Source organism: Falco naumanni, chromosome Z (assembly GCF_017639655.2).
Source record: "Falco naumanni isolate bFalNau1 chromosome Z, bFalNau1.pat, whole genome shotgun sequence".
In the NCBI taxonomy this organism is placed as follows: Eukaryota; Metazoa; Chordata; class Aves; order Falconiformes; family Falconidae; genus Falco; species Falco naumanni.
Genome location: NC_054080.1, coordinates 76,217,419 through 76,241,695, shown reverse-complemented (window position 1 = coordinate 76,241,695; position 24,277 = coordinate 76,217,419). Strand labels below are relative to the sequence as shown.

The 24,277-nt window shown below is 44.1% G+C and overlaps 1 protein-coding gene across 3 annotated transcripts in view; it reads left to right on the top strand.

Annotated features, from left to right (window-relative positions):
- The window catches only part of DNAI1 (dynein axonemal intermediate chain 1), a 151,051-nt gene that overhangs the window by 68,798 nt on the left and 57,976 nt on the right, over positions 1-24,277 (top strand). For all 3 annotated transcript variants that reach the window (XM_040580433.1, XM_040580431.1, XM_040580430.1), the window contains one exon: positions 5,627-5,874. In XM_040580433.1, the coding sequence (XP_040436367.1) occupies positions 5,627-5,874 (248 nt within the window). The remainder of the gene's footprint in view (positions 1-5,626; positions 5,875-24,277) is intronic.

Here is a 24,277-nt window from a genome sequence, read left to right as displayed (position 1 = left end):
CCCCTCTGTGCTGGTGAAGATAAACAGGATTTTTGTGTTCAGGCTGTGAAGGTTGTCAGAAGTATACAAAAAGTGACTAGTGTTCAGTTTTGAAGTATCTTAATGAAGAGAAAACACTAGATATGAAAGAAGTCCCTCATCCAATCAAGATAGCCATAGTAGCAATTAACAGTGGGAAGCCAGATAAGTCAAATAAGGAATTAGGTCCAGCTTTTTAATCACTCAAAGCAATTAAACATTGAAACAAACTGCAAAATGGAACAGTGGCTTTTCTGTCTTTTGAGATCTTCAAATGAACCATGCGTATACTGGCCAAAAACAAGTTATTGGGCTTAAAACAAGATATACCAGTAACACTTGTGAGCTGTGACATAGAGGAGGCCAGGCTTTCTGGCCTTGAGTTATGAAGTAATGAATTCTCAAAACATTTTCTTTTCTGGGAAAGGACTGTTCTGAAAGTTCAGCATTAGTCTTTTCCCTGCCCACAGTGTGGTTCACAGTCAGATCCATGGTGATAAGGGCTTGTATCAACACAGCAGTATACTTGAGTGCTTCTGGGCATTTTAGGGAATAGGAACATAGGGAATGGGTGTCAGTGATCCCGGCTTAAATCTCAGGGATCTGGGGATGGGGTCTCCATAAGCAGAGCCCTGTGAAGTCCCAGTTCTGCTTCCTAATCTTCTAGCTTGCTATAGTGTCTTTGGCATCCCCTCCACTGCTCTTTCTCATTCCCTTGGCTGTAAAAACAAATGCTGCAGATAGAGGCTTACAGGACCCTGAAGTGCTATACAGCTTTAAGTTATTGTTGTTGTGTCCCAAGAGCCTTTGAAAACACATTCAGCACATGCCCAGACTCTCTGAGCTCCTGGGAAAGGTTTGTTCTTTCCTGATTTTTCTGAACTATTGGCATACAGCTAAGCTCGAAGTGCCAGCCATTTCCTTTCTTACAAGCACACCCATTCTGTGACCTAGGAAAGTGTGGAGTTAGCAGAGCTATTTAAATCAGCCAGGAGACAGTCTTGCTGAAGCAACACAAACTCACCCAGCATGTTTCATAGTGGGATAGATTACCCCGAGTTCAGTGCCATGCTGCACAGGTTTTGCTCACTGATAGAAATTATTGAGAATTAATTAAGTTGTGACTTGCTCAGTCGTCTGTCTGTGCTATGCAGACTATAGCACAGGCAAATTCTTAGGCTATGCCCAGGGTTTTGTAGACCTGGATAATAATAATTATAATTTGCTTGGAGAAAATTGCTGGCCTGCAGATAACCCTTTTTGTCTTCTACACTTCAAGTGTCTGAAAGGCAAGTAAACAGCTGAGCCATTTCTTTGGGTACCAAAAGTTTTGTCTTTGAAACTTACCTCTTCTCCCCAGAGGAGATTGCCTAACTGAGTGTAAAGCACAGCCAGCCCCTTCCCTTGGCTTCTTGGAAATCCAAACCTAAAAGATAGGGCTCCAGCCAGCAAGCTTATCACAGCACATGGGCACATCTAGGAAAGGAGGGTAGATGTGCTTGCGCAGCTGTGATGCTCAGAAACAAGCAGCTGTTCACAACCGTGCTTCTCCATCTTGCTTCTTTTTTTAGATGGACTTTTGGAAGAGAAAGGGCAGATTTTAAGCAACAGTGCTTTCTCTTAGCATAGTGTTTTGTTGGTGTTAGCCATATCAGTGAGACTTGATTTATAGGAAGCCAGGTATCACAGGATCTAAGATGTAAGGCTGCATGCAGGGTTTGGGGTTTTAAATCCTCCAAAGCTAAGGTAATTTGCCTGTTTATCACACAAGGAACTGTAGCATTGCCTTCTTGTGTAGTAAAAATACCTACTTTGAGTTGTGACTGTGGAGGGTCCCCACGTCAAGATTCACTGTGTGAATGCAGGACTTACCCTAAGCATTGTAGTTTCTCACCTGAGGATACAGTTGCATTGACCGTACTGGTTCAACCACTAAGCATTTTGGAGGAAATGGAGGAAAGCCATATGTGTCATGATTTTTTTTTGAAAACCGAAACTGAAAGATGCAAATAAAAATATTTTTTTGTACAGCAAACAAAACTTTTTGATCTGATATTGAACATTTTCTGATTCTTTTAAATTCAGCTAAGGAAAAACATAAATGAAGAATCTGTTAAAACAGACACTTAGTAAGCATCAGAATGAAATATTTAGATGCTTTTCAGATTTTTATTTTGTGTGAACTAATTGGTGACACCACAGTGTTATTCTGAGGTACATTGCTACCACTAAATTGTTATTTTTTCTGAAAAGGGTTTGGGTTGAATCTGTCCAGCTTTAAATGCAATTGCAGATTAATGTTTTAGACAGCAGTAATAGTTGGTTAGAAACCTATTTCCGATTGCATGTGATGCTTACAGGCTCAGTTCTCCACCAGAAAGCATGCTATCTGGATCTTTCATTAGCAAAATTTCTCTTCCCGCATACACTTGTTACATGTCAGGGTCTGAAATTCACCCTCTGCTCAGGTGAACACTAAGGATCTTCATGACATGCAACTCTTTATAATTACAGCAATTCTTCCTCTGTTCACTCTCTTTTTGCTGTGTTGCTGCCTTGTGTCCTCCTGCAAAGTACATCTCCTGCTAGCACTGACTGTCAGAATAACAGTCTGATATCTCTAGTATCTCCAGCCTTTGTATCTCAGAAAAAGACGCAGTTTGTACTCTGCATGGGGCAGATATTCTCTGCTCTTCCAGTGCATGCTGGTGGGTTCATGCAGCGCAGCGCAGTAGTCTCAGATCTGAAGCTGCTGCTTTCCCCTCCAGCAGTTGGTGCCGCCATTGTCAGCTCTTGGGTCTGCACCCTTTGCTTTGCGATGTGCTCTGTGTGGTCTTCTAACACTGTTTCAGTGAGCTACCTGCATCGTGGGAGACCACCTGTGCAGAATTTGGGGCACACTGCAGTGCTCTGCTAGTTTTTATTGAAAAATACAATCCTTGCTCTTGAAAAGGCTGTGCTTCAAACCTATACCACAGACAGGCTGCCGTGGGTATGTTCTGTCCTTACCATTCTGGAACACTGAATATCACTAATGAAATAAGCCCTTTTGTTTTTTTTTTTAATTTATTAAAGAACATGTTGGTACGTCACAGTTTGGTACTCTGGGTGAGAATTCACCCTTCATTGAAATGGATTTATATGCCTGCTCTCTGAAGGTTATTGTTTTACTGGGATTTATGTGCCATGCTTCAGCGTTAATTGTGGATTATTCTCATCACTTTGCCTTTCATCAGAAATAGGCTGTATTTTAGCAATCATATTGTCCAGACTTACGTGCAGTATTCACGTAACTGTGATTTAACCCACATCCATGATATTTCATAACATAAAGGACACAATGAGTAGTGTTCAGCCCTCGGATTAAGATGGGTTTAACAGCCAGTAGAAGGCTGGCCATTATGATCAGTGGAGCCCAGAGGGTGAATCAGCAGACCTAATATAGGGATCTTCTTTAAGGTGAGTTTTCTATACTCAGTGAAGTAGATTGATTGATTGACCTCTGCTGATGGCAGCAGAAGCTTAGACTCTGAGCGCACAGCCAGCCAGCCATATGTAGACCTGCATTTGGGTGTCTTAATCTGCAAACTGAGCCCTGTGTTTCACTCTGCCAGAGCTTCTTCCCAAGACCTTGCTTTACACCTGCCAGGCTGACCTCCATATGGACTCGCTGAAGCTGCTGAGCTATTTTACCCAGTAAAGGCCTGCTCCATCATCTCTAACTGAGGAATCTGGCTGGCCTATGGTACTGCCAGATCAGTGGAGAGAAAAGCATCTTCAAAACACAGATCAGGTGTTTGGTGATTGAATCAACCTCTGAAGGGGTGTCTTCTCTGTCATCTGTGCAGGGAGCATGGGAACAGCTCTCTGAGGCCTCTCAGTGCAGTGCCAACTTATGGAAAAGTAATGTGCACCACAGACCTTTTGGAAATACACCTGGATGGTTGTCACACTCCAGGAGAAATAAAAGCATGAAACAGGTTGAATTCAAAGGCTTTCTAACCAGTTTGACTTCATAGTCCATTCTGCTGTGAGTCACTCTTGGTAGGTCATTTCCACAGCCTTCCCAAGTGTTTTTGCTCCTGAGGAGAGCAGGGATTCATCTTACCATGGCTGGACCTACACTTAATATCAGTTCAATGATGTTACTTGTCTAAGAATAAAGAGTTCTATGAATTCAAAGGACAGGGCAAATCTCTGATGGAGAAAGCACATTCACTGCATTTTCAGCTGGAATTCTAGAAATAAGCTTCCTCCTCTTTCAAAAAAAGTATTAAAAATATTATTTGGCTTCAGATATGTTTAGAGTAGTGCCGGTATTAGAAACAAGGAGGCCATTCCCCATGCTTGGCCCCAATGTACAGAAAAGCATGTGAAAATAGAATTCCACAATCCAAATACAAATCAGCAGTAACAGTCTTGATACGTATTTCTTCACTGGTTCTTTGAATGTTCTCTATGTAACCCTGATAAATTTGAGGTAAGCAATGTCTGTAACTTTATGCTGATTTGGGACCAGTTTGCTGCCAGGGAGAGTTCTCTGAACTATTATCACTAGGGTACACATTTAGCAAGTCCTTATCCTGCAGGCTGATCAAAATGTTAAGAAAGGCAGGAAACACTTTTTAAAGGAGAGGACTGTTCTGGAAATAGGATGTATAGTGGGTACTTGAAGAACAGACAGCAGTAAATTTGTTCCGCATATACTGTGTGCCTGAGGGCATTTGACAGTAAGAAAAAAACACTTGGAGAGATGGCTAGGATACTTTCAGAGCATTGTTTTCATAGATTAGGAAAGCTCCTTTGCTTCTGGAGAGCTTATCTAAATCAACAGCTTTTCATCCCTTTTAAAGGAATTTGGAAATTGTTTTTCAGATGAGAAAAATCCTGAGATTTGCAGACAGTCAGGACATGATAAAAAAACCACAAAAGAAAGATGGTCCTATTGAGAAAAAAAGAGTGTTAATTTTAGGCAGCACAAAGCAAAGGTGAAAGTAAGTAGAAAAGAAAATGGGAAGTCTTGGCAAAAAAAGAGCTTCAGTGCCAAGCAAGGAGTTGGACATAATGTTGGACATAAACAGAAAATAAAGCTACAGTGACTTGTGCATTGTATGTTATGTGTAATGGCAGTGGATATGATGCTTTATAGATACTTCAATGAAATGCTTTACTTTAAAGAAGCAGTAGAGTCTGTAAGATCAAATATTGGCAATACAGAAATTTAAATGCTGGTATCTTTGGTTCAGCCTGCATTTCTGCAATGCAGAATGAAATCCTAGCCCAAAGAAGTTGTCCACAAGATTCTTTTTCCCTCTGCACTTTTCTTCCATGGCTTCCAAAGTCTCTTTCCTAGAAAAAACCCTGTAAAATCAGAAGTTTTTCTGCATAAGCACATTGTCCCCATGTCTTAGGGATGACATATCAATGCAGGAAAGGATGTTCAGATGTAGGCACACCAACATGACCATTTGGTCCTGTGACTGATGTCCTTCCCATGTGACTTTGCATTCAGGTGGATTTTAGGCATAGGTGAATACTGTCAGATTGTATGTCTCAGTAGCAGAGGATCCTGGAAACTGGTTTACCAGCAAAGCTTCTCCTTGTTTAGATGACTTCATGAAGCAAGGCCAGGGCATGCTCCTGTTCTACACCATGAAGAACCCCTCCTTCCCAGAGTATATCTTCAGCAGTGAGAGTGGCGTCATGTGCTTGGACTTCCATAATGACCACCCTTACCTTGTGGCAGTAGGCTTCTATGACGGCAATGTGGCCATCTACAACCTGAAGAAGGCAACCTCCCAGCCCACCTACAAGAGTAGTGCTAAGTCAGGAAAGCACATGGAGCCAGTGTGGCAGGTAAGGGTGCTTTTCCTTTCCCCTAACTGGATTTTTAATTGGGCTGAGTTTGGGCATAGCCAGAAAAGTGCCATACGGGGAAAGGTGTTAGTTTAATACATATGTTAGCAATTGATTATTAAATTGTATTTCAAGCTAATTTTGAAATATGCAGAAAGGTAAAACAATTGCATGAATCCTTGGTCCTCAACAGGAACTAAACATGTGAGCAGAAGTTTACTATAAACAGTTATTTCTCCTCAGTTTTCGTTATTATAAGTGACTTCTGGTTGGGGAGGAACTAATTTCCTCTGTATATACCAACGTGCAATGCTATTTATATTCCAAATACAAAATCACAGGGCAGCAAGTGATGGGTAGTGTATAAAATGCGTATATCAGCCCTAAAAGAGAGCTCTCTTCAGCACAATAAACCCAGGGTCAGCTGTCTGTGGAATTGGCTGCTACTGGGATTCAAGACACACTACCTTGTTGTTGACCTTGGAGTATTACAGCGAATTAAGAATTGTGATGTGCAGGTAATGCTCTTAAAGTAATGCCACTCTGACATCTGCCACAGAGAGTCACCAGATGGATGATCTTGTGAAGGACTGGGGTGAGTATGTTGCTACATGCAGCTCACTTCACAGTTATGTAGTCTGAGTTATGAGTGGAGCACTGGAATGTATATGCACTTCTGATCTCTTTTACAGCAGTAAAAGTGTGGCAACACATATTTCAACATGGTTTGTATGAGTCTGTTGAGGTGCAGGGGTGTGTATTTGGCTTGCTAGACTGGGCTACAGGGGTTGCTGCTGTTAACTATAGCTGTCACTTAATTTAGGCTGCCTAATACAGGCATAAGTCTAGGCACACTGTCAGTGTTGCTTATACTTTGGCAAATGCCATGCATGGATTGTCCCCCAGCCATGGTTCCTTGTTATTGCATCTTCCAATAGAAGTCAAAGAAATCAAGGGATCCTGATAGGACTACAGATGAATGTGGAATATGCCAAGAGCAAGACTGGTACTTGCCATAAACAGAGAGATTATGCAAATGTAACATTTTAGAGAAGACCTGAATTTTATATTTGCTGCTTGTCTGTCCAAAGTTTTTCCTCTAGCAAACATTTTTAGAACCATTTAATCATTTAGGTTGGAAAAGATGTATAAGATAATCAGATCCAACAGTTAACCCAGGACTGCCAAGTCCACCACTAAACCATGGCCCTAAGTACTGCACCTATGTGTTTTTTCAACACCTCCAGGGACGGTGATTCCACCTCCTCCCAGGCAGCCTGTCCCAGTGCTCCACCACCCTGTCAGTGACAACGTTTTCCCCGATACCCAACCTAAACCTCCCCGGCACAGACTGAGGCCGTCTCCTCTTGCCCTGTCACTTGTCACCTGGGAGAAGAGACCGACCCCCCTGCCTACACCCTCCTGTCAGGCAGCTGCAGGGAGCCACAAGGTGCCCCCGAGCCTCCTCCTCTCCAGGCTGACCCCCCCAGTTCCCCCAGCCGCTCCCCACCAGCCTTGTGCCCCAGCCCCGGCACCAGCCCCCTGCCCGTCTCTGGACACGCTGCAGCCCCTCTGCGTCCCCCTGGCAGTGAGGGGCCCAACCTGAACACAGGAGTCGAGGGGCGGCCTCGCCAGTGCCCAGGGCAGGGGGACAGCACTGCCCTGGCCCTGCTGGCCACGCTGTTCCCGGCACCAGCCAGGATGCTGCTGGCCTCCTTGGCCACCTGGGCACACGGGGGGCTCATGCCCAGCCGGCTGCCCACCAGCCCCCCCAGGCCCTTTCCCCCCAGGCGGTTCCCAGCCCCCTGCCCCCAGCCCGCAGCGCTGCGAGGGGCTGGTGTGACCCACGGGCAGGACCTGGCACTGAGCCTGGTTGAACCTCACACAACTGGCCTGGGCCCATCGCTCCAGCCTGCCCAGACCCCCCTGCAGAGCCTCCTGCCCTCCCGCAGATCAACGCTCCCCCCAGCTGGGGGTCACCTGTGAACTTGGTGAGGGTGTGCTAGATCCCCTCGCCCAGATCACTGATAAAGATACGGAACAGGACTGGCCCCAGCACCCAGCCCTGGGGAACACCACCTGTGACCGGCCACCAGCTGGATGTAACTCCACTCCCCACCACTCTCTGGGCTCAGCCACCCAGCCAGCTGGTTACCCAGCAAAGATGCACCCGTCCGAGCCATGAGCGGCCAGTGTCTCCAGGAGAATGCTGAGGGACACTGTGTGCAGGCTTTACTAAAGCCCAGGTATAGAAACTCTCACAGGTTAACAAAGAACCCTAGCCACAGGTTATTATCATAATACAATGTGTCAAGCACACACCCAGAACTCCAAGCTTCTTCCACTTCCATTTAGGTAAAAACCCTGACAAAATAGTAAGTCCTATGTGCAGCTTTTCATGGCCTTGCTTTGGCATGCTACAGGAAGTCAACAGTTGTTATTGCATACTGTAGACACCAGAATCCCAGATCGTTTGTGTCCCAGATGATATTGGGAAGGACAGAGTATGCTTAAGGGGTGTTAGTCGTGGCCTCATCCTTACAGACCAGAAGCAGGTATGTTCAGCAGTAGATTCATTTTATACAGGGGTTTTAGAGATGGGTTTATGTGTACCATTTGGCAGCAATGTGGCTCAGAGGTGAAAAAAATCATTTGGAACTCTAGGGAGATACCTCTGAAAAGGAGAGAAACTACTTCGTGGAATATGGGTAGATGAAGGTATGAGTAGACGCTGGCTCCTGCTTATTTCCCAAGGCTGAGCGTTGAGAATCATTATTCTTTGTTTTCTTCTGTAATAAAGTATCGATATTTTTAGTAAACTTCACAGTTTTTTTACTTGCTATGAAACTAGTGAGCAAGGGTAGTAATAAGGTGATTGCACTGCAATCAGGAGAAGAGATTGTGCTTCTGTTGGAAAGACCTGAACAGTAGGCATTTGTCAATATCAGTGAAAAGGTTTAGAAAAGGTTTTCTCCCCACTTGACAGGAGGAAAAGCAACATGAAGGACTATCTGTTAGGTTGAGACATTGGATTATTATTCATCATTCTGCATTAAATGATTCTGGAAAGCGATGCCTTGTTTCTCATATTTAGTCCGAAGGTGCTCTATTCTCCCCCACCAATATCCCAACTAGTCTGAAGCCTGGTCTTTAGACCACCCTGTGCAGTCCTTACTCTTGTAGAGACAGCAAGACTATGACTTTGAGGACCAATTAGAAAAGTAACAAAGTTCTCCTGAACAATTAGGAGCCTTTGTTCTTTGGACTGCCTGGCTTCTTCCTTTTGAAAAAATACAGCCCTGACACAATGGAATCAAAATGGGAAGTGAGTAAAGCAGGCTGACAGCTCTTTTGTTGTGCCATTTCATCTTCAGTGGCTTAGTAATAGCTCAGTAAGTTTGCATATAACAAAGCTGATGTAACATAGTCCACTATTAAGAGCGAAATAGAGCAATATAAACGTTCCAATTCTGTTACCTAAGAATAAGTTTGTCTGCCTGATACTCATATTTTGAAAGAGCATAGCAATGGCTTGTTATAGATTTGGCAATCGTCTTCTATGTATTAAGTGCTCCTATATTGTGAATAATGGAAAATTCTGGCTGAAGTTACGCATTTCTAATTCCTTACTACCAATTGATTAAGACCCAAAGCCAGAAAGGAATAAACACAAACATGGACATGTGAATGTATATGCATGAAGTGCAATGTAACTAATACACCAGCTTAGGACTTACAGGAACATGGGACTAGAATTGGTCTCCTAGGTCAGTGAATTCAGGCCTTTGCCTTTGGCTGCGAACATCAGCTTAAAAGGAGACAATTCCTGTGAAACTGTGTCACACTGGTCATGTTCTGCGAGCAAAAGCCCTATGTGGGGTTAAGCTAAACCCAGCTTTAATCAAGATGATGCTCCAAATAGTCAGCAAAATCCTCACACTCCCATCACCTCCAGCACTGAGTACTCCTAGAAAGCAAGTCCCTGGACAGGGTATCTGTTTGAGCCAATGGATTAGTCCCAGGGCTTGGCTCTGGGTGTTAATGAGGGTGGCCAAAGTGGGACAACTTGACTAGGCTTTGGCACCGCAGAGCCCACAACAGCAGTCTGCTCTGGGGAGAAGTGACACTCTGCAGGGAAGGAGCTCTCAGGATAGAGCTCTCAGGATAGAGCCTCTCCCTTTTCCAGTCTTTGCGCTTTGTTCTTACTTTCTCCCCTCTTTTTTTTTTTTTTTTTTTTTTTTTTTTTTTTTAGAAAAGTTGATTAGAGTTTATTTACAGCTGAGAAGAGTGATTTTCCTTTTACCTTTCATCACTGAAAAGTTTGAAGCATTTGGAAGCTGGAGCAGTTCAGTAATAGGAATGGATAACTAAAACTATCTGCTGTGTCAACGCGTTTCTGCTGTTAAGTCTTCCTCCTAAAATACATCTTATTCAACAGATTTGATTCCACTGTGTACTTCTAGTTCACTTTCTAGTTCAAACCAAAAGGTCGTTATTTCTGCTTGCTGCTGGGACTAGTACGGAGCCAGTAGTGCTGCAGACAGTTGGAAATACTTATTTTTTTACTTGCCTACCTTCAGAATTTACTGACTAAATTCCCACTGCAGAGTGTTGACCCTAAGATCAGCGAAAGGAACATTTCTTTTGGCTGTGCTTAGAGCAAATCTCAGCTGTGGCAGGCTTTCCCATGTGTACAGCATGGTTTGGAATTGCTGTGGTGATCACTGGTTGGGAAAGCAACTTGGCTGGTTCATTGTTAGTTTACTGAAGCTGATCTGGCCTCCTTGAGTTGCTGATACCATGGAGCTTCAGATGGCATCCTGAAAGAATTATTTTCTGCCTTATATTCATGCATGGGAGGATGAAAGCCTGGCCACTGCTTGCTAATTCTTCACCAAATGCTGTTCAGGTTAAATGTGACACTGATGGTTAGGACAAAAAAGACAAGGCAGGATGGTAATAACCTGCAAACTGCCAAAGGAAACTAGAGGGAGTGTCAACTTGCAGAATAGTTTCCCAGCAGAACTTGTGGAAGTCCCATCTCAAACGTAAACCAGATAAAACATACCTGAGACTTGCTTACTGGAATATGCCCCATAATTATGTGATCCCTTCTTCATCTCTGCTTTCTGTGTTCAGAGTCCTTAAATAAGTCTACACTGACTCTTAGCAGGTCATGAAGCCACTCCGTGAAAGCCATTCCAGACTCACTGAGTCTTGTTTTGCTGATGGAAGTAAATGAGCTCAGTTAAGAATCCCTTTAAAGTCAGCATGAGCTGCTGTTCTCCACCCCACTCCTTGCTGCTGGGCACAGCTCCACGCAAAAAAAAAAAAAAAAAAAAAAAAAGAAAAAAAGAAAAAGAAAAAAGAAGCCTTTCCAGGAAGCTGGTTGTATTTGCTGCACTTAGGAGAAGAAAAAGCATTTTGCTCATAATCCACTGTAACACCAGCACATTGTTTCTTTTCTGATGACGGGCAGTCTCCTAAATCTGTCATCTGCAGTCAGACAAACAGATTCTGCAGATTGCATTGTCTCTGAGATGTTACTGCTTCACATAATATTTCGTTCCTTTGGCTTCAGGCAAACAAAGAGTTTGATGTGAAGGAAATAAAAGAAAAAGAAAAGACAGAAGGTTGCTATCAAGGTCAGAATAAAGATCGGCTGTCTCAGAACAGGCTCAATGCCCATCCTGTTGCATCCACTGCTAAGGAACACAAAATAGGTGTTTGCTGGGAGTAGTTCAGTGAAAAAAACACATTCAGTTCTGTGAGGATACTGTTAGGGGCCAACTCTATAGGAGAAACAGAAATCTGGAGAGGGGAGGAGAGTGACAAAGAGGCTGGACCTGAGATAGGGATGAGGAGTGTCAGGATCTGGCAAGTGGGAGAATGTAGCTTCAAGGGATAACAGAGCAGAAACCTGATGGTGAAGATCATTTAGTGCAAAAGCTCTTAGAGTAACACAAGCAAACTGCTTCTTTCATGCTAGGTCACTGCAGTGTCTTCACAGACAAACTTTCTTTCCAGCCCCAGCTTTCTACTACTTTTTTCTTGCTACCAGCCCTGCCTTGCATACCTGACCCAGTGTAAACAGGGCAAGAAGTTTAATTAACCTCTGATGTCCCAGGAGTAAGGGACACCAGTGTATCCTCACCAGAGACGTCACTTCAATCATTCAGCACATTCATAGCAGTATGGAGCCATGGGAAGAGCATCCATGGGACTGCATGGATGCATTTGGGGCCCAGAGACCTCAATTTGTCAGAAGCTTCCCTGTGGGAGCAGTCCTTAGCTGCAGTCCTGCTCCCCTACAGTGAACTCTGAGTCCAGGAACAGGCTGTTGCAGCAGCAGTTGTGCTGGTCTAATGAGGACCTGACACCCCACACCTTGCTGCAGCACCGTGAGACATTTAGTGGCAAACAAATAACTGTCATGTGTTTGCTCCCTTATTGTCTCCTGGAAGGAAGTGTGGGCAAGAAGGGCTGTGCTTGGGAGGGGTTGCCATATGCTCGCTGTAGAGAACAAGGTCAAGATCAGCAGCTTTCTGGTTGTCCTTAGTTGCTGGGATTGCTCACTGCAGTGTCACAGCCCTGCTGGAGAAAATCCTGTCTCCCACAGAGCCAAGTTTCACCATTTTTTGGAAAGGCTCTGCTAAGCCACAGAAATTCATCTGGAAACTTTGGGCTCATTTAGTCATGGTGGAGGTGGCAGGAAGGGCAAGATGCTGCTGTGGCAGAGATGCTGGATAAAATCTTTTGCAGCATGTTTGTACCTTGTTCAAAAACTTTTGGACACTTTTTGAATTACTTTAGGGTTAGGCAAGGTTAAGTGTCCAAATGCTCCTTCCTAAGTGTCTTTGACAATAATGAACAAAATTCCTGATCTTTTAACTTCAGTGTTGTATGTTTTGAAATGGTGTCAGACTGTATGTTCTGGAGATTCAGTTCCTCTAGCTGGTTATTTTTAAATTGTGCACTGTGTATGGATTCTTGTGCATTAGAAATTATCTTGCAAAGCATGCCTTGCAGATCATGTAACTGAAAAGGCGCTTTTCCTGCTTTGTTGCTGCCTTTCCCTCTGTACTTCATACAGATGCTAAACTTAACTTACTTTCTGCCTTCTGCTCTCACTGCTGCTTCCTAAATAGATTCTCCTCTAGTCCTGTATTGTTCTTCTCTCTCCTCTTCCTTTTACTTAAGATCCGAACCATCTTGTTGTGGGTTTTCCACTTGTTTATTTCTTTTCTGGTGTCTGCAACAAAAGTATAAATAGTTTTCTTTGTTAGTTTTATCGGTGCTAGTTTGCAGAGAAAACTTTACTTATAAAATTTAAGAGTACCTGAAGGCCTTGGGATGTTGGAAAATGTTAGCCTGATGTTTAAAAGGGCAGAGAAGTTGTAACATATTTGTTTGGTTGCTTGGGCCTTTGAATCCTGTTGTATTGCTTTATAGCAGTCACAAATGCTAGCTAAATATTTAATAGGAATCAGGACACTATGTTGGATCATAGTGGAAGAAAAGTATTTCTTTGCTGGCCTATGAAATTTGACTGCTGATTGATCTTCAAAATAGGTGTAGAAAGTGTATGGGTCTTAAGATGGGTCTTAATGGCACTAATGCAGCCTGTGAAACAACAGAGTGCTTCTCCAAAGAGGATGAAATGGAGATAGGAGAGCAATAAGGGCAGAGCTAGAGGCAAGCTGGGCAAGGACAGTGCAAGCAAGGTTGCACAGATCACAGCAAAATGTGGGGAGCTGGGGCTGGCAGTGGCTCCCATCCTTCTCCCACCCCTGGAGCCATGATGAGCTGCCACAGCTTGGTGCAGTATCTGGGACCCTCAGCACCCGGCAGGCCCTGGGGCCATCTCTGGCCATCCCTGCTATGAGCCCGCTTGATCCTGTGGTGGTGGGAAACTTCTGTAAGGTACATTACAGATGCTGTCTTTGATTTAGCAGCATCAGAGAGCTTAGGGATTTGGATGCGAGCCTGCCCATCATGTGTCTGCTTTCCCTGCACACAGAATGTGAAACTTCATATTTTGTCTGTAAATAGGGAACCTTGCTCAATGAGCACAGTCAGAATTGAAACCAAGAGCTGTGAATTGCAATTGGTTAATTACCTCTGAGCTTTGCTGGCTTCTGGAACCCATCACTTAGCTGCCTGCTCTGTCTGACATGGGGACATGGCCACTGATGGGACAAACAGGTGAGAGTCTAATGTCTGGTTCCTTGCTCCTTGCCTGTCAACTTACCAGCCTAATAAATACAGTGCAAAGTGCTGTGAGGGGAATAAGCAAACAGATTCCTGGTGAAATGCTGTAGAAAGCAGAGCATCTGAATCCCAGCAGGAAGAAAACAAACTGAAAGTAGGGGCAGCCTTATCCAGTGCTATTTATAACTGAGCTCTGCTTCCTCCAGATAAATCTGAGTCTCTGAAGTGTGAGTGATGCACAGGCACCAGGCCGGGCCTTTGTCCTTCATCAGTGGTGCTCCCATGGCTGTGCTTTCTGGTCAACTCAGTGCTGAGTCCCTCCAGTATCACCAAATGTCATTTTTCGTAGGAGATGTTTTGCTACCCTTTTTCAGCACACCAAATTTGTGGGTGATATGTGAACACACAGATGCAGTGGGCCAGATTCTTTGCTCCTGTCTGCTGATCTTGTGCCCTTCAGTTCATTGGTGCTTAAGAGATGGTGTCTGGGGTTGCGAGTCCCAGGAAGATACCGTCAAGGTGGAAGGCACTTGATCTAGCTAGGAGAGATAAGTAATTTTCAGAAGAGGAGTGTTTATGGGACCAAATACAGCATGGGAGTTTATTTTCCAGTGTGTCCTTGCTGCTGGTGAACGCATCTAACTTTTCCCTCAGCAACCAGCAAGCTTTCAAGGACTGTGAGGAGAACACCCCAGGAATGCTTGTAGTAAAGCCTGCAAGTAGCCATGTGCCGCTAGAATGAGAGAAGGCATTTGTAAATTTTATAGTTGGGAAGTTCCTGCTGTTGCCTGTTGCTGGAGCAAACAAATTTCACCAGATGAGCCTGGTATTTGCTGGTACCCATGAATAAAGCCATCAGCCAACCTTACGCCCATGACATAAGTGACTGACAGCCTGTGGTCAAGGGCTGCTCCAGGAGCACCCTAGACACTGCTGTGCTGTGCCTGTTTTGAGGTGCTTTTGGTTATCATAGCAGTAAGCTGAAGCATTCTTCCTCCTGCATCCTTGCTTGGTGAGTTATGGTCCTGCCAAGCTGGCTGCCTTGGATGCTGCCTAACTTACTTGTAGATGAAACCATTGTTTTAGTACCTGTCTATGGTTATCAAGACTGTCAGTTACCTTGACCCTCCCAACCAGCATGTTACTATTAGGAAAGCTGTGTTACACAAAAATACAGTAGGTAAAGCCAGGAGACTCTGAGTAAATCCCTACTTCTGCTTCAGATAGGGTGGCAGGGAGTGCCTTAGGTCAAAGTTGCTCATTAAAGATGTAAGAGAAGTGAAGAAAGCCCAAGCTGACTGGAAGGCATTGAGATCTTCGAACATTTTGATCTTTGAACATTCATCAGCTGTCTAAACCATTTCCTCTCTAATGCAAATGGTACAGCCAAGTATTTAAATATTACTAGCTCACTTTTAGGGAGAGTTAGTCCTTGCAGACCTTTTCTCATTAATGACTTCTGTCATGGAGGCATAAGCACGTTGAGCTGATCCATTCCATCTTGTTGCATGATTTTGCAGTAAAACATCAATAAATTTTCCTACAAAGGACAGAATAGCACTGAGGAACCTTCTTCCCTTAGCAGCTCCCTTATCTGTAGATTACTGTCATAGCTAGAACATTTGCATTTAAAAGAAAACCCCAGATTTTAAGATAGGAATATTTTCCAATTAATTTATTTTTAAGATTATATATGTATGTGTATGTAAATCAAAGTAATTTTTATTTATATCTCTCCATCAGCTTTTATTCACACTCAAAAGTCTTGTCTGATATACAAAGCAGTTTCATCTATTGCAGTGAATGAAGCAGTCAGAATGTGGTTGAGCATGACGTGCAGTAAACTCATGAGAGGTGAGACTGAATTAAAATCAGGCCAAACCTTCCTTTCTGGAACTGGGGAACTGTTAGTGAATCACAGAAATGAGAACTGGCAGAGGCCTTGAGAGTGTTCTTTTCTTCCCATCATACCATCACAGATGTTTTGTTATCATTTCTGAAGTGTTTTCTTCAAAATGAGATTGAGTGGTCTGGCTGTCCTCACCAGTACTGGCGGACTGGAGTCGTTACCTACTATGGCTTACATGGTACACACCTCTTAATGCATGTGAAAAGGATTTCTGTAATTCCCCCACCCCTACAGCAGTATCACTGTGATGATTCCTGCACCAGCCTCTGATCCTTTTCTGCACTACTGTCACTGAGCCAGAAATGCCCTACATTTTTTCCCTACGTGTCTATATGCTTTCTTCTTCCTTGCTGTGTTCCTCTGCACTTGTCATTATCATATTTTACCTTATTGTTGTCAGACTATGTCTCCAGTTTGTCAAGATAACTTTGAGTCCTGATCTTCTGTCTCTTAAACTGTGTCATCTGCAAATATTCTATGTATTTTGTAATCTGTTATGCAACTTAATAATGAAAATTTTGAATAGAACTGGACCCAGGGCAGTCCCTGTGGGAACCATCTAGAGATGTTTTCCCAGGTGGTCAGGAGATCACTGGTTATAACTCTTGAAAATTCATTTTCTATCACTCATCCACTTCATAGTAATTCCCTCTAGATCTTCTTTTCTTAGCTTGCTTCTGAAAACATCACAAAAAGTTTGGCAAAGGCCTTACAAAATTAAAGGTAAGTCACATCTACTCCTTTCCTCTAATCCTTTAGACCCATTACCCTGCCAAGGATGGAAATAAATTTTGACAAGATGTTTCCTTGACAAGCCCATATTCACTGTTCCATATCTTCTTACCCTGTACATACATATGGATGACTTAATACTTTATTCCAGCATTAGGCTGACTGGTCCACAGTCCTTTAACCTGTGCCTCAAGACAGGTTTTGTTTTGGGTTTTCTGTGGGCATTTTCACCTTGTTGCTATCCCCCAGGACCTCTCTGTCTTCTGGTTTTCATGGATAATTGTAATGAATCACAGATTGCTTCAGAGCTGTTCCCTTTGGCCCTTAGGCCAAATTTCATCAGGCCTTGCACAGTTGGATATATCCATCTTATCTCAGCATTCGGGATTGTGCTCCTTAAAGTTAATTTTGTTAAATGTCTAGTTACAAATTATCTTTTTATATGGCACTGAAATAAGGAAGGCCTTAATACCTTTACCTGTGGTTCATTGTGGGACCTGCCTTCCTCTTCATAAACAGTAAATGGGGTCTAAAAGGCAGAAGCTCAGATGAACCTTCCTGGGCTGTCTGATTTTGGCTCCATGCAGGCACCAGCCTTGTGGCTGAAAGTACCTTTCTCCTCAAAAGAGTCTCCAGCCTCTTCCCCGTGCAGGTGTCTCAGGCAGTAGCAGAAAGGTGTTAGTGTCCCCCAGCTCGTGAGGGTTGGCTTTCTCCATGAAGTTTCTGGATGTGCAAAGACTCTTGACCCTGACAGTGGCAGCCCAGCTCCCTCCATATGGCAGGCCTGATCGTTCCTCTTTGGGGCAGCTGCCCGTCTTTAGTTGTGGCCGGATTCACCCATTCACTGTGTTTTTACCAGCATAATTTCTAGAGCTCAGGGATGTGGATGGGGACAAGCACTAGGCTTTCACAGCAGGGCTTCTGAAAACAAAATCAAGAACTAATGCCTTCTATTACAATGTTGACCAAAACTCTTGGTTTTTTGGAGATCTTTCACTCTTGCTAGATGTTCCACAGCAGAAATGCTGTCTGCTTCCCAGTGTAATAGGAATGGTAAAAAGCCGTGATACAAACCAGCAATCTCTTGCTGAGCATGCACCACAGGGCCGGAGCCCTTTGTGCTGTATACTGCCATCCTGGCTCCAGGATGAGCATGCAGGTCACCTCATGGTTTTGGCAACCTTCATTAAGAGACCAGCTGGGGCTTATGGCTCCTCTCTGCCTGCCTGCCTGCCTGCCTGGGATTACCTTTGCCAGGAAACCCAGACCCATGCGCAGCCAGGGTACAGCCAGGTCTTTTCCTGCCACAGTGGTATCAGTGTGGCCAAAGCGCAGTCAGGACCCAGGAGCTCTTTCTCCCCCAAGTATGGACTTAGGCAAAGAGGCTGACTGGGCTGCTTTGACCTAAATCCTGGAGTATGCACTCAGTTATCACAGCTCTTTAAAATTTTCATTATTGCCTCAAGTCAAAGTGAGTCATCTGAATTTAGCTCACTGTTTGCCTTCATCCCAACTAACCGTGGGGAGGAGTAAAGCTTTCTGTATTCCCTCTTCCCACTTCCTCATAGGACAACTTGTACTGCTGTCCAAGTTAGCACTGGGACTCCAGACGCAGCCCTGCTTCTCACCTCTAAAACTTGCTCTGCCTGTCTGTTGCTACATAAAGACTGATGTGGAGTTACTTTGCATGTGAGTAAAGTAGCCTGTGCTTTGTAGGTGACCAGGTGAATAATTTTTTGGGGTCTCTTGTGACTGATTGCAGGAGAGCAGCCTTGCTTTTTGCATGTACTCCTTCAGGTGCCTGACCTTGTCTTCACTTCTGGTAGCTAGCTGAGGACACTCAGTGAGGTGGCAAGGCCCACTTATGGTGCCAGGCTGGGGTGCATGAAAAGAAGCAAACAAATAGCTGGCAATGTCCTTGATAGAGGGCATCTGGGGACTTTGTTGTAGAAGCACTGCTTTGTTTCAGGAGCAAGGAGGGACAAACTATTTGCTCCAGCAAAACAGAAAGTCAGTGGACTCAGGATAAACTGACTGTCTTAGGAGATTTTCACCACAGCAGATCCCTTGGGCAAACAGCAGAGGCAAGTGACACAGGTAGGGAAACAAACAAAAAAGTGGCAATTTGTCATTGACAGGAGGAGAACGTGAAAGATTTCTTCTCTGCTGGTAATGACTTGATTTTTCTGGATGCCGTCTGCTGAAAGTTGCTGGCAGGAACCAACAAGAAACACATTTGAAGGTGACAGGGGGAAGAAATGAGAACTGGTTTTTAGCTCAAATTGGAGACTGCTGCAGGGGAGCCCATGAGAATATATGCATTAGAGCACAGGGGAGATCAGCCTGGCTCCAGAAGATGTGGCCTATGGAGCAATTTGTCATAGATCAGGACTTCAGCATGAGCCCTCAGCATGATCCTGAGGCATACTGAAAAACAGGATAGCAGCAACATGTATCCTCTACACGGACCAAGGTGCACACTGTTGGACTAACACAGCCAGGTTTGGATGGGTAACTTCTGATTGGAGTTTGGTCTGTCTGCCTCTGCAAGCATCCGTACTGTGTTCACCTGTCAGCTGGTGACCTGGGCCATTGTGTGATGGATGCAGACAAACTGCTTGTGCCTTTGCTAAATCATAGCACATGTTCAGCTCATCTACCCTGAGAGAGCCCCAGAGCTCTGCTGGCGCTTTGCTTTGGTCCAGGCTTATGCATAATGACACTGGAGAAATGTGGTTTTGACAGTGGGTTTGTGCCTGTGCTTTGCTGCCAGACAGGCAGAGCTAGAGTGAGCTGAAGGCTAGTTCTGTTGCTGTGTTTGCATGCTTGCTCAAGGAGTGAATGTTTGCCAGTGGGAAGCCTTGAGTCAAAGTCTTCAGCCCGTATGAGTGTAAGGAGAAGTGTCTGAATCTCCCTGCTTATCCCTGTGTGCCCAAGATATGGGGAAAACACGGTGACTGGGAAGCAAATGTGCTAGGCTCCTGCAAGAGGCCGTGGCTCCATTCAGCTACTGAACCAAATGGGTAAACTGCCTGAGATGCTGGGCTGGGCAGAATGGCAAGCTCTCTGAGAGGGGTCCGTACAGCTGCATCCAGAGCTCGGCAGTGAATTACAAAGAAACTGTTGAAGCACAGAAACAAGGACGTGTGTCTAAAGATGAGTATTAAAGAAAAGCACAAGGACAAATTAATACAGAGGAAGTGAAGGTTCAAAATGAGCTGTGATTATCCTGAGTCATAAAAGGAAAGGGGAAAATATTTGGGAAGTGCATTAGAAGTTAAAGGAATGAAGAATATAAACTCATTACTAAAGCAAGCTTTCAGTTAATACTGAGTGGTATGGAGGATTAAATATTTGATGCTGTATTGTTTAATCTTACAATAAGTGTCTGAGACTGGCTGCTTAGTATGATTAATGTAACAAGAGGATGAAAGCACAGGTCAGAAAGAGCACATTAAAGAATATTTAGATGAGACAGGTTCTTGCTCATCAGCAAGATTGGCTTAAACATACCCTGGAGTACTTAAAGAACTAGCCAGAGCAATTTCAAACCATTAACAGGCCTTTTAGGGAGGTTTTGGGCTACATCCACCCTGTATTTCAAGCAGAGCCTAGTGTTTATATGCAAGCCCATTTACAGCATCTGAGCTGATTGAGTACCCTGACTCAGAAGCTGGGCTGGGGTGTGCTCTGAGGCATGGATGAAGGGAAGCATCACTCTGCTATTGCCTATGGACTCACACACATTCACCTACCTGTGGCATGGAGAACTGGAACATGATACATATAAAGTCTGTGGTCATCAATCCCAAAACATTTTTCAGTGATCCTGTAAGCTGATGTCTGGCAAAAGAGGTTTCTACAGGTGCTTCCTTGAAGGGACATTTTGTGCATGCAGGGGGGATAGTGACATGGACAAGGTACCAGAGCCCAGAAACCAATGTCTGGACAATTCACCCAAGCTAGAGGCATCCTAAGCCAGCCACAGGGACTTCAAAAGTGTGGGTGATAGCACAGCAGTGCATCAGACTGCACTCTGGCCTGTAGGACAAGCATGGCCATGAAAAGGAGGAAAGCTCTTGAAGGTTTGGAAGAAGTGAAAAAATATCTGGAGGAAAATGGTAGGACTGGACTCAGGGAATTACTGACCAGCCAGACCAATTCTGATGGCTGGAAAAAACACTGGAATAAATGGCAGAACCATTTGTAAATGTCTAGATAATAAGGTGATTCAGAGAAGCTGACACGGATTTGTCCAGAATAAATTGTCAAGCCAGTATAATTTCTTTTCTTTCTTTTGTTTCAGAGAAATGGGCCTCATGAAAAAGGGGAAGGAAGTCAAGGTTATCACCTCTATCCATCTTGACTTGACTTAAGCTTTTGATCCAGGCTCACACAGTGACATTCTTATAACCAAAGCAGAGAAATATGAATTAGGCAAAATCACCATAAAGAGGCTGCTCAGGTGGCTCAGGCAGTGTGCTCAAAGAGCAGTTATACAGAGCTTGCTGTCAGACTCTGAAGAAGCTTCAAGTGAGACCCTGTACCTGTTAATCTTAGTCTTCTTTTGATCGATACTTTCATTAATAACTCTGATTGCAGAATAGTGGAGCCCCCTTGGGAGGACAAGGCACTTTGCAGGACATGATTATGTTCAAAATGATCTTGATAAATTGGAAAAAAGACCCAAAATCAATGTGATGAAATTCAATAAAGAGAAGAGCAAATACTATGTTTAGAAAGGGGAAATTAAATACACAGATACGAAACAGGGGATGACTGGTTAGACAGCAAAGTGCCAGAAGGGGAGAGTGTAGCAGATCACTGCCAATGGTCAGCAATGTTATATGCAGCACATGTGTCATTCTGATTTATTAGCTGGAATATAAGATAAAGGAGGTTGTAACTCCTGTCTGCTAATGCCTACAGGTAGCCCTGTACCATGTGCTTGCAGCTGCAGAGAAGGGCTGAAGGGGAAGAACAGGAATGGTAAAGGCTTGGAGAGCAGGACTTGGAACTAACCGTTGAAGCAATTGTGTTTGTTGGGTTTGTAGAAAAAAGAAAGGAGCAGTGACACAGCAACCTTTTCTTGCCTGTTTCAAGACTTTCATAAAAAGGCAAATAAACCATCGTTCACTGTGTCCGCTGGGGAGATGGTAGGAGTAATTGGCTTGACTTGTGGTAAAGGAAATTTCCTGTAAAAGGCCAATTAAGCACTGATGTATCTACAGGGAGGTTGTTGAGTGTTTGTTGTTGGAGGCTTGTGAGAACAGCCTTATGTGAATTGTCACCAGTGGTAGCAGTGTGTCCAGTCTGCCTCAGAGCATGACAGATACCCTTTTCGGGTCCCTCCAAACCCTGCGTTGCCATGATGGTTTTGCTTAGGACTGTACTGATTGCCAGGCTGGCACTGGAAGGAATTTTCCCCAGGTCATACTGGCAGGGACTTTCCTCAGCAGCCCATGGAGTTGTTTGCTTGCTGGAGTCATCCGAGTGTCTTATTTAGCTAGTTTGTGCAGGAGTGACCTATAGACAGACTTTATCTATTATTTTAGTCATTGAATGAGCAAAATGCTCTTATTTCACTTCAGGCAGGTGTCAGCAGGGCCATGGTACTCCAATGCTGGCAAAGGGCTCCTTAAAGGATAATTAATAGAAAGGGAGGGAATTACTCATCAGTCAATGTGCATGTGTTGCATTGGCACCCCACAGCTGAGCTTTGGCAAGCCGGAGGGATTTGTGTCTGCAGTAGCAGGTGTTATCTTGTAAGAAAGGCAGGCAGATCCTGCCTGTGGCTGCCTGCAAAGCCATCAAGTCAGGCTCATGGCTGGGATGATTTTGACCAATTGTATTTTGTCAGTGTGACTAACAGCCTCTGTGCCGTGAAAAGTAATCAAACATTATTTCTTACGTAGGAATGACATCAGAAACATGGGAATTTTCAAATCAGATTGAATAAATGGTCTTATCTCCTGCTGGACAGGAGCCATTACCAGCTGCCATGGACAAGGATGGAAGTATTTCCTTGCTAAGAATGGATGGATTATTGCCCTGCTAACCTGCTGTATATGGCAGTGAACATGCAGGTTTTAATCTTTATTTTTCCATGAAACAGGGGTTTGAATAGTCTCAACTTCTTTATAAATAAACAGGTTTTAAGAAATAAAAATTAAAAAGTCGTAGGCTCTTCTAACAGCAACGAGTTTCACACACTGATTTTGCACTACAAAAATAGTCAGGTTAAAGATCACACAAAAAAATAGCAGTGGATCTGTGATTTTATTACAGGTCTCATCATGACTTGCTGCTGGGTTTGCTTGTCTCCTTTCTGCAGTTTACACACACTTTCGTTTCTCATGTGGTACTTTACTCTTAGTTGTATCATAATTGAACTTTTGCTGTAAATTGTTTCATGCAGCTAAAATCCTGGCTTGATTATCACATGCTTCAGGAGATTAACTTCTTGCCACTACACACACAATTGCCTGGTTCTCTCGTCAAATGCTCCACCCTGCACAGCACAGATAGTGCTAATGACAGGAGGTTGTGCCGTGTTCACGGGCCTCTGGGAGCAGAGAAAAGGCCAGTTCTGATCAGATGCCCGATTTGATTGCAGTATCATGATGGCTAATTACTTTAATAAGCATTCATGGGATTCAGAGATCAGGAGAAAAAAGATCACAAATACTATTAAGGTGTCAGAGATGTTGAAGGAAAACTGAAAGGAGTAAGTGCCAATTTCTGTTTTCTGAAATTCATGCTAATGTCACTGAGAGCTGCTGACAGTCATTTGAGGGCAGATCCTAATGCCCTTCAGGGACTGTGCTCAAGCTGTCTACAATATGTACCTAACTCAGGTGCTGTGGACTGCTTTAAATGTAGGAGCAGGAGTACTCCAAGCAAATCAGCCTACTTACCTTATGGGGCTGGTGACTCCCCCTGTCTGTGTAAGGGATGAAGAGAAGTAGTTGTGACACCTAACTGAGTACCGACAATAGAAAACTTGAATAGATCTCCATCACAGAGAGGGTGTTTGGAGTGGGCAAACCCTGGGGAAAAGCTCTTCACTTGGGGAAGGCTGAAAGGAATTGGCTTGGGGAAAAAACAAACATGAGCTCATGATAGCACTTCTGTTGTCATTCACCTCTAGATGAGGTTTCTGCAATATGTGTTAGCGTAGACCTGAGGACTGAGGAGTTGTGTCTGCACATGGTGTTCGGGGTGGATCCCAGCTGCTGAGCCTTCATCCATGTATTTTCCACTGCTGTGATGGGCTGTCACTTGGCTCTAGCTCAGGTGCAAAATGTTTACACTGTACTTGGCAAGCGCAGAGCTGAGAACTCAGCTGCATCTGCCCCTGCACAACTCAAGCAGCGCTTACTAATGAGCATCTAGACGTACACTGAGAGGGGGCAAGCTGGGACTCTTCATTCAGGGAGGGTCTGGACCAGCTTTGATTCTAACATGTGCGTTGTGTAAGCAACCAGGATGGTGGCTTTAGACTTCAGGAAGGCTCAGACCCATGCTGACTGAGTACAGGTATGTGTCACC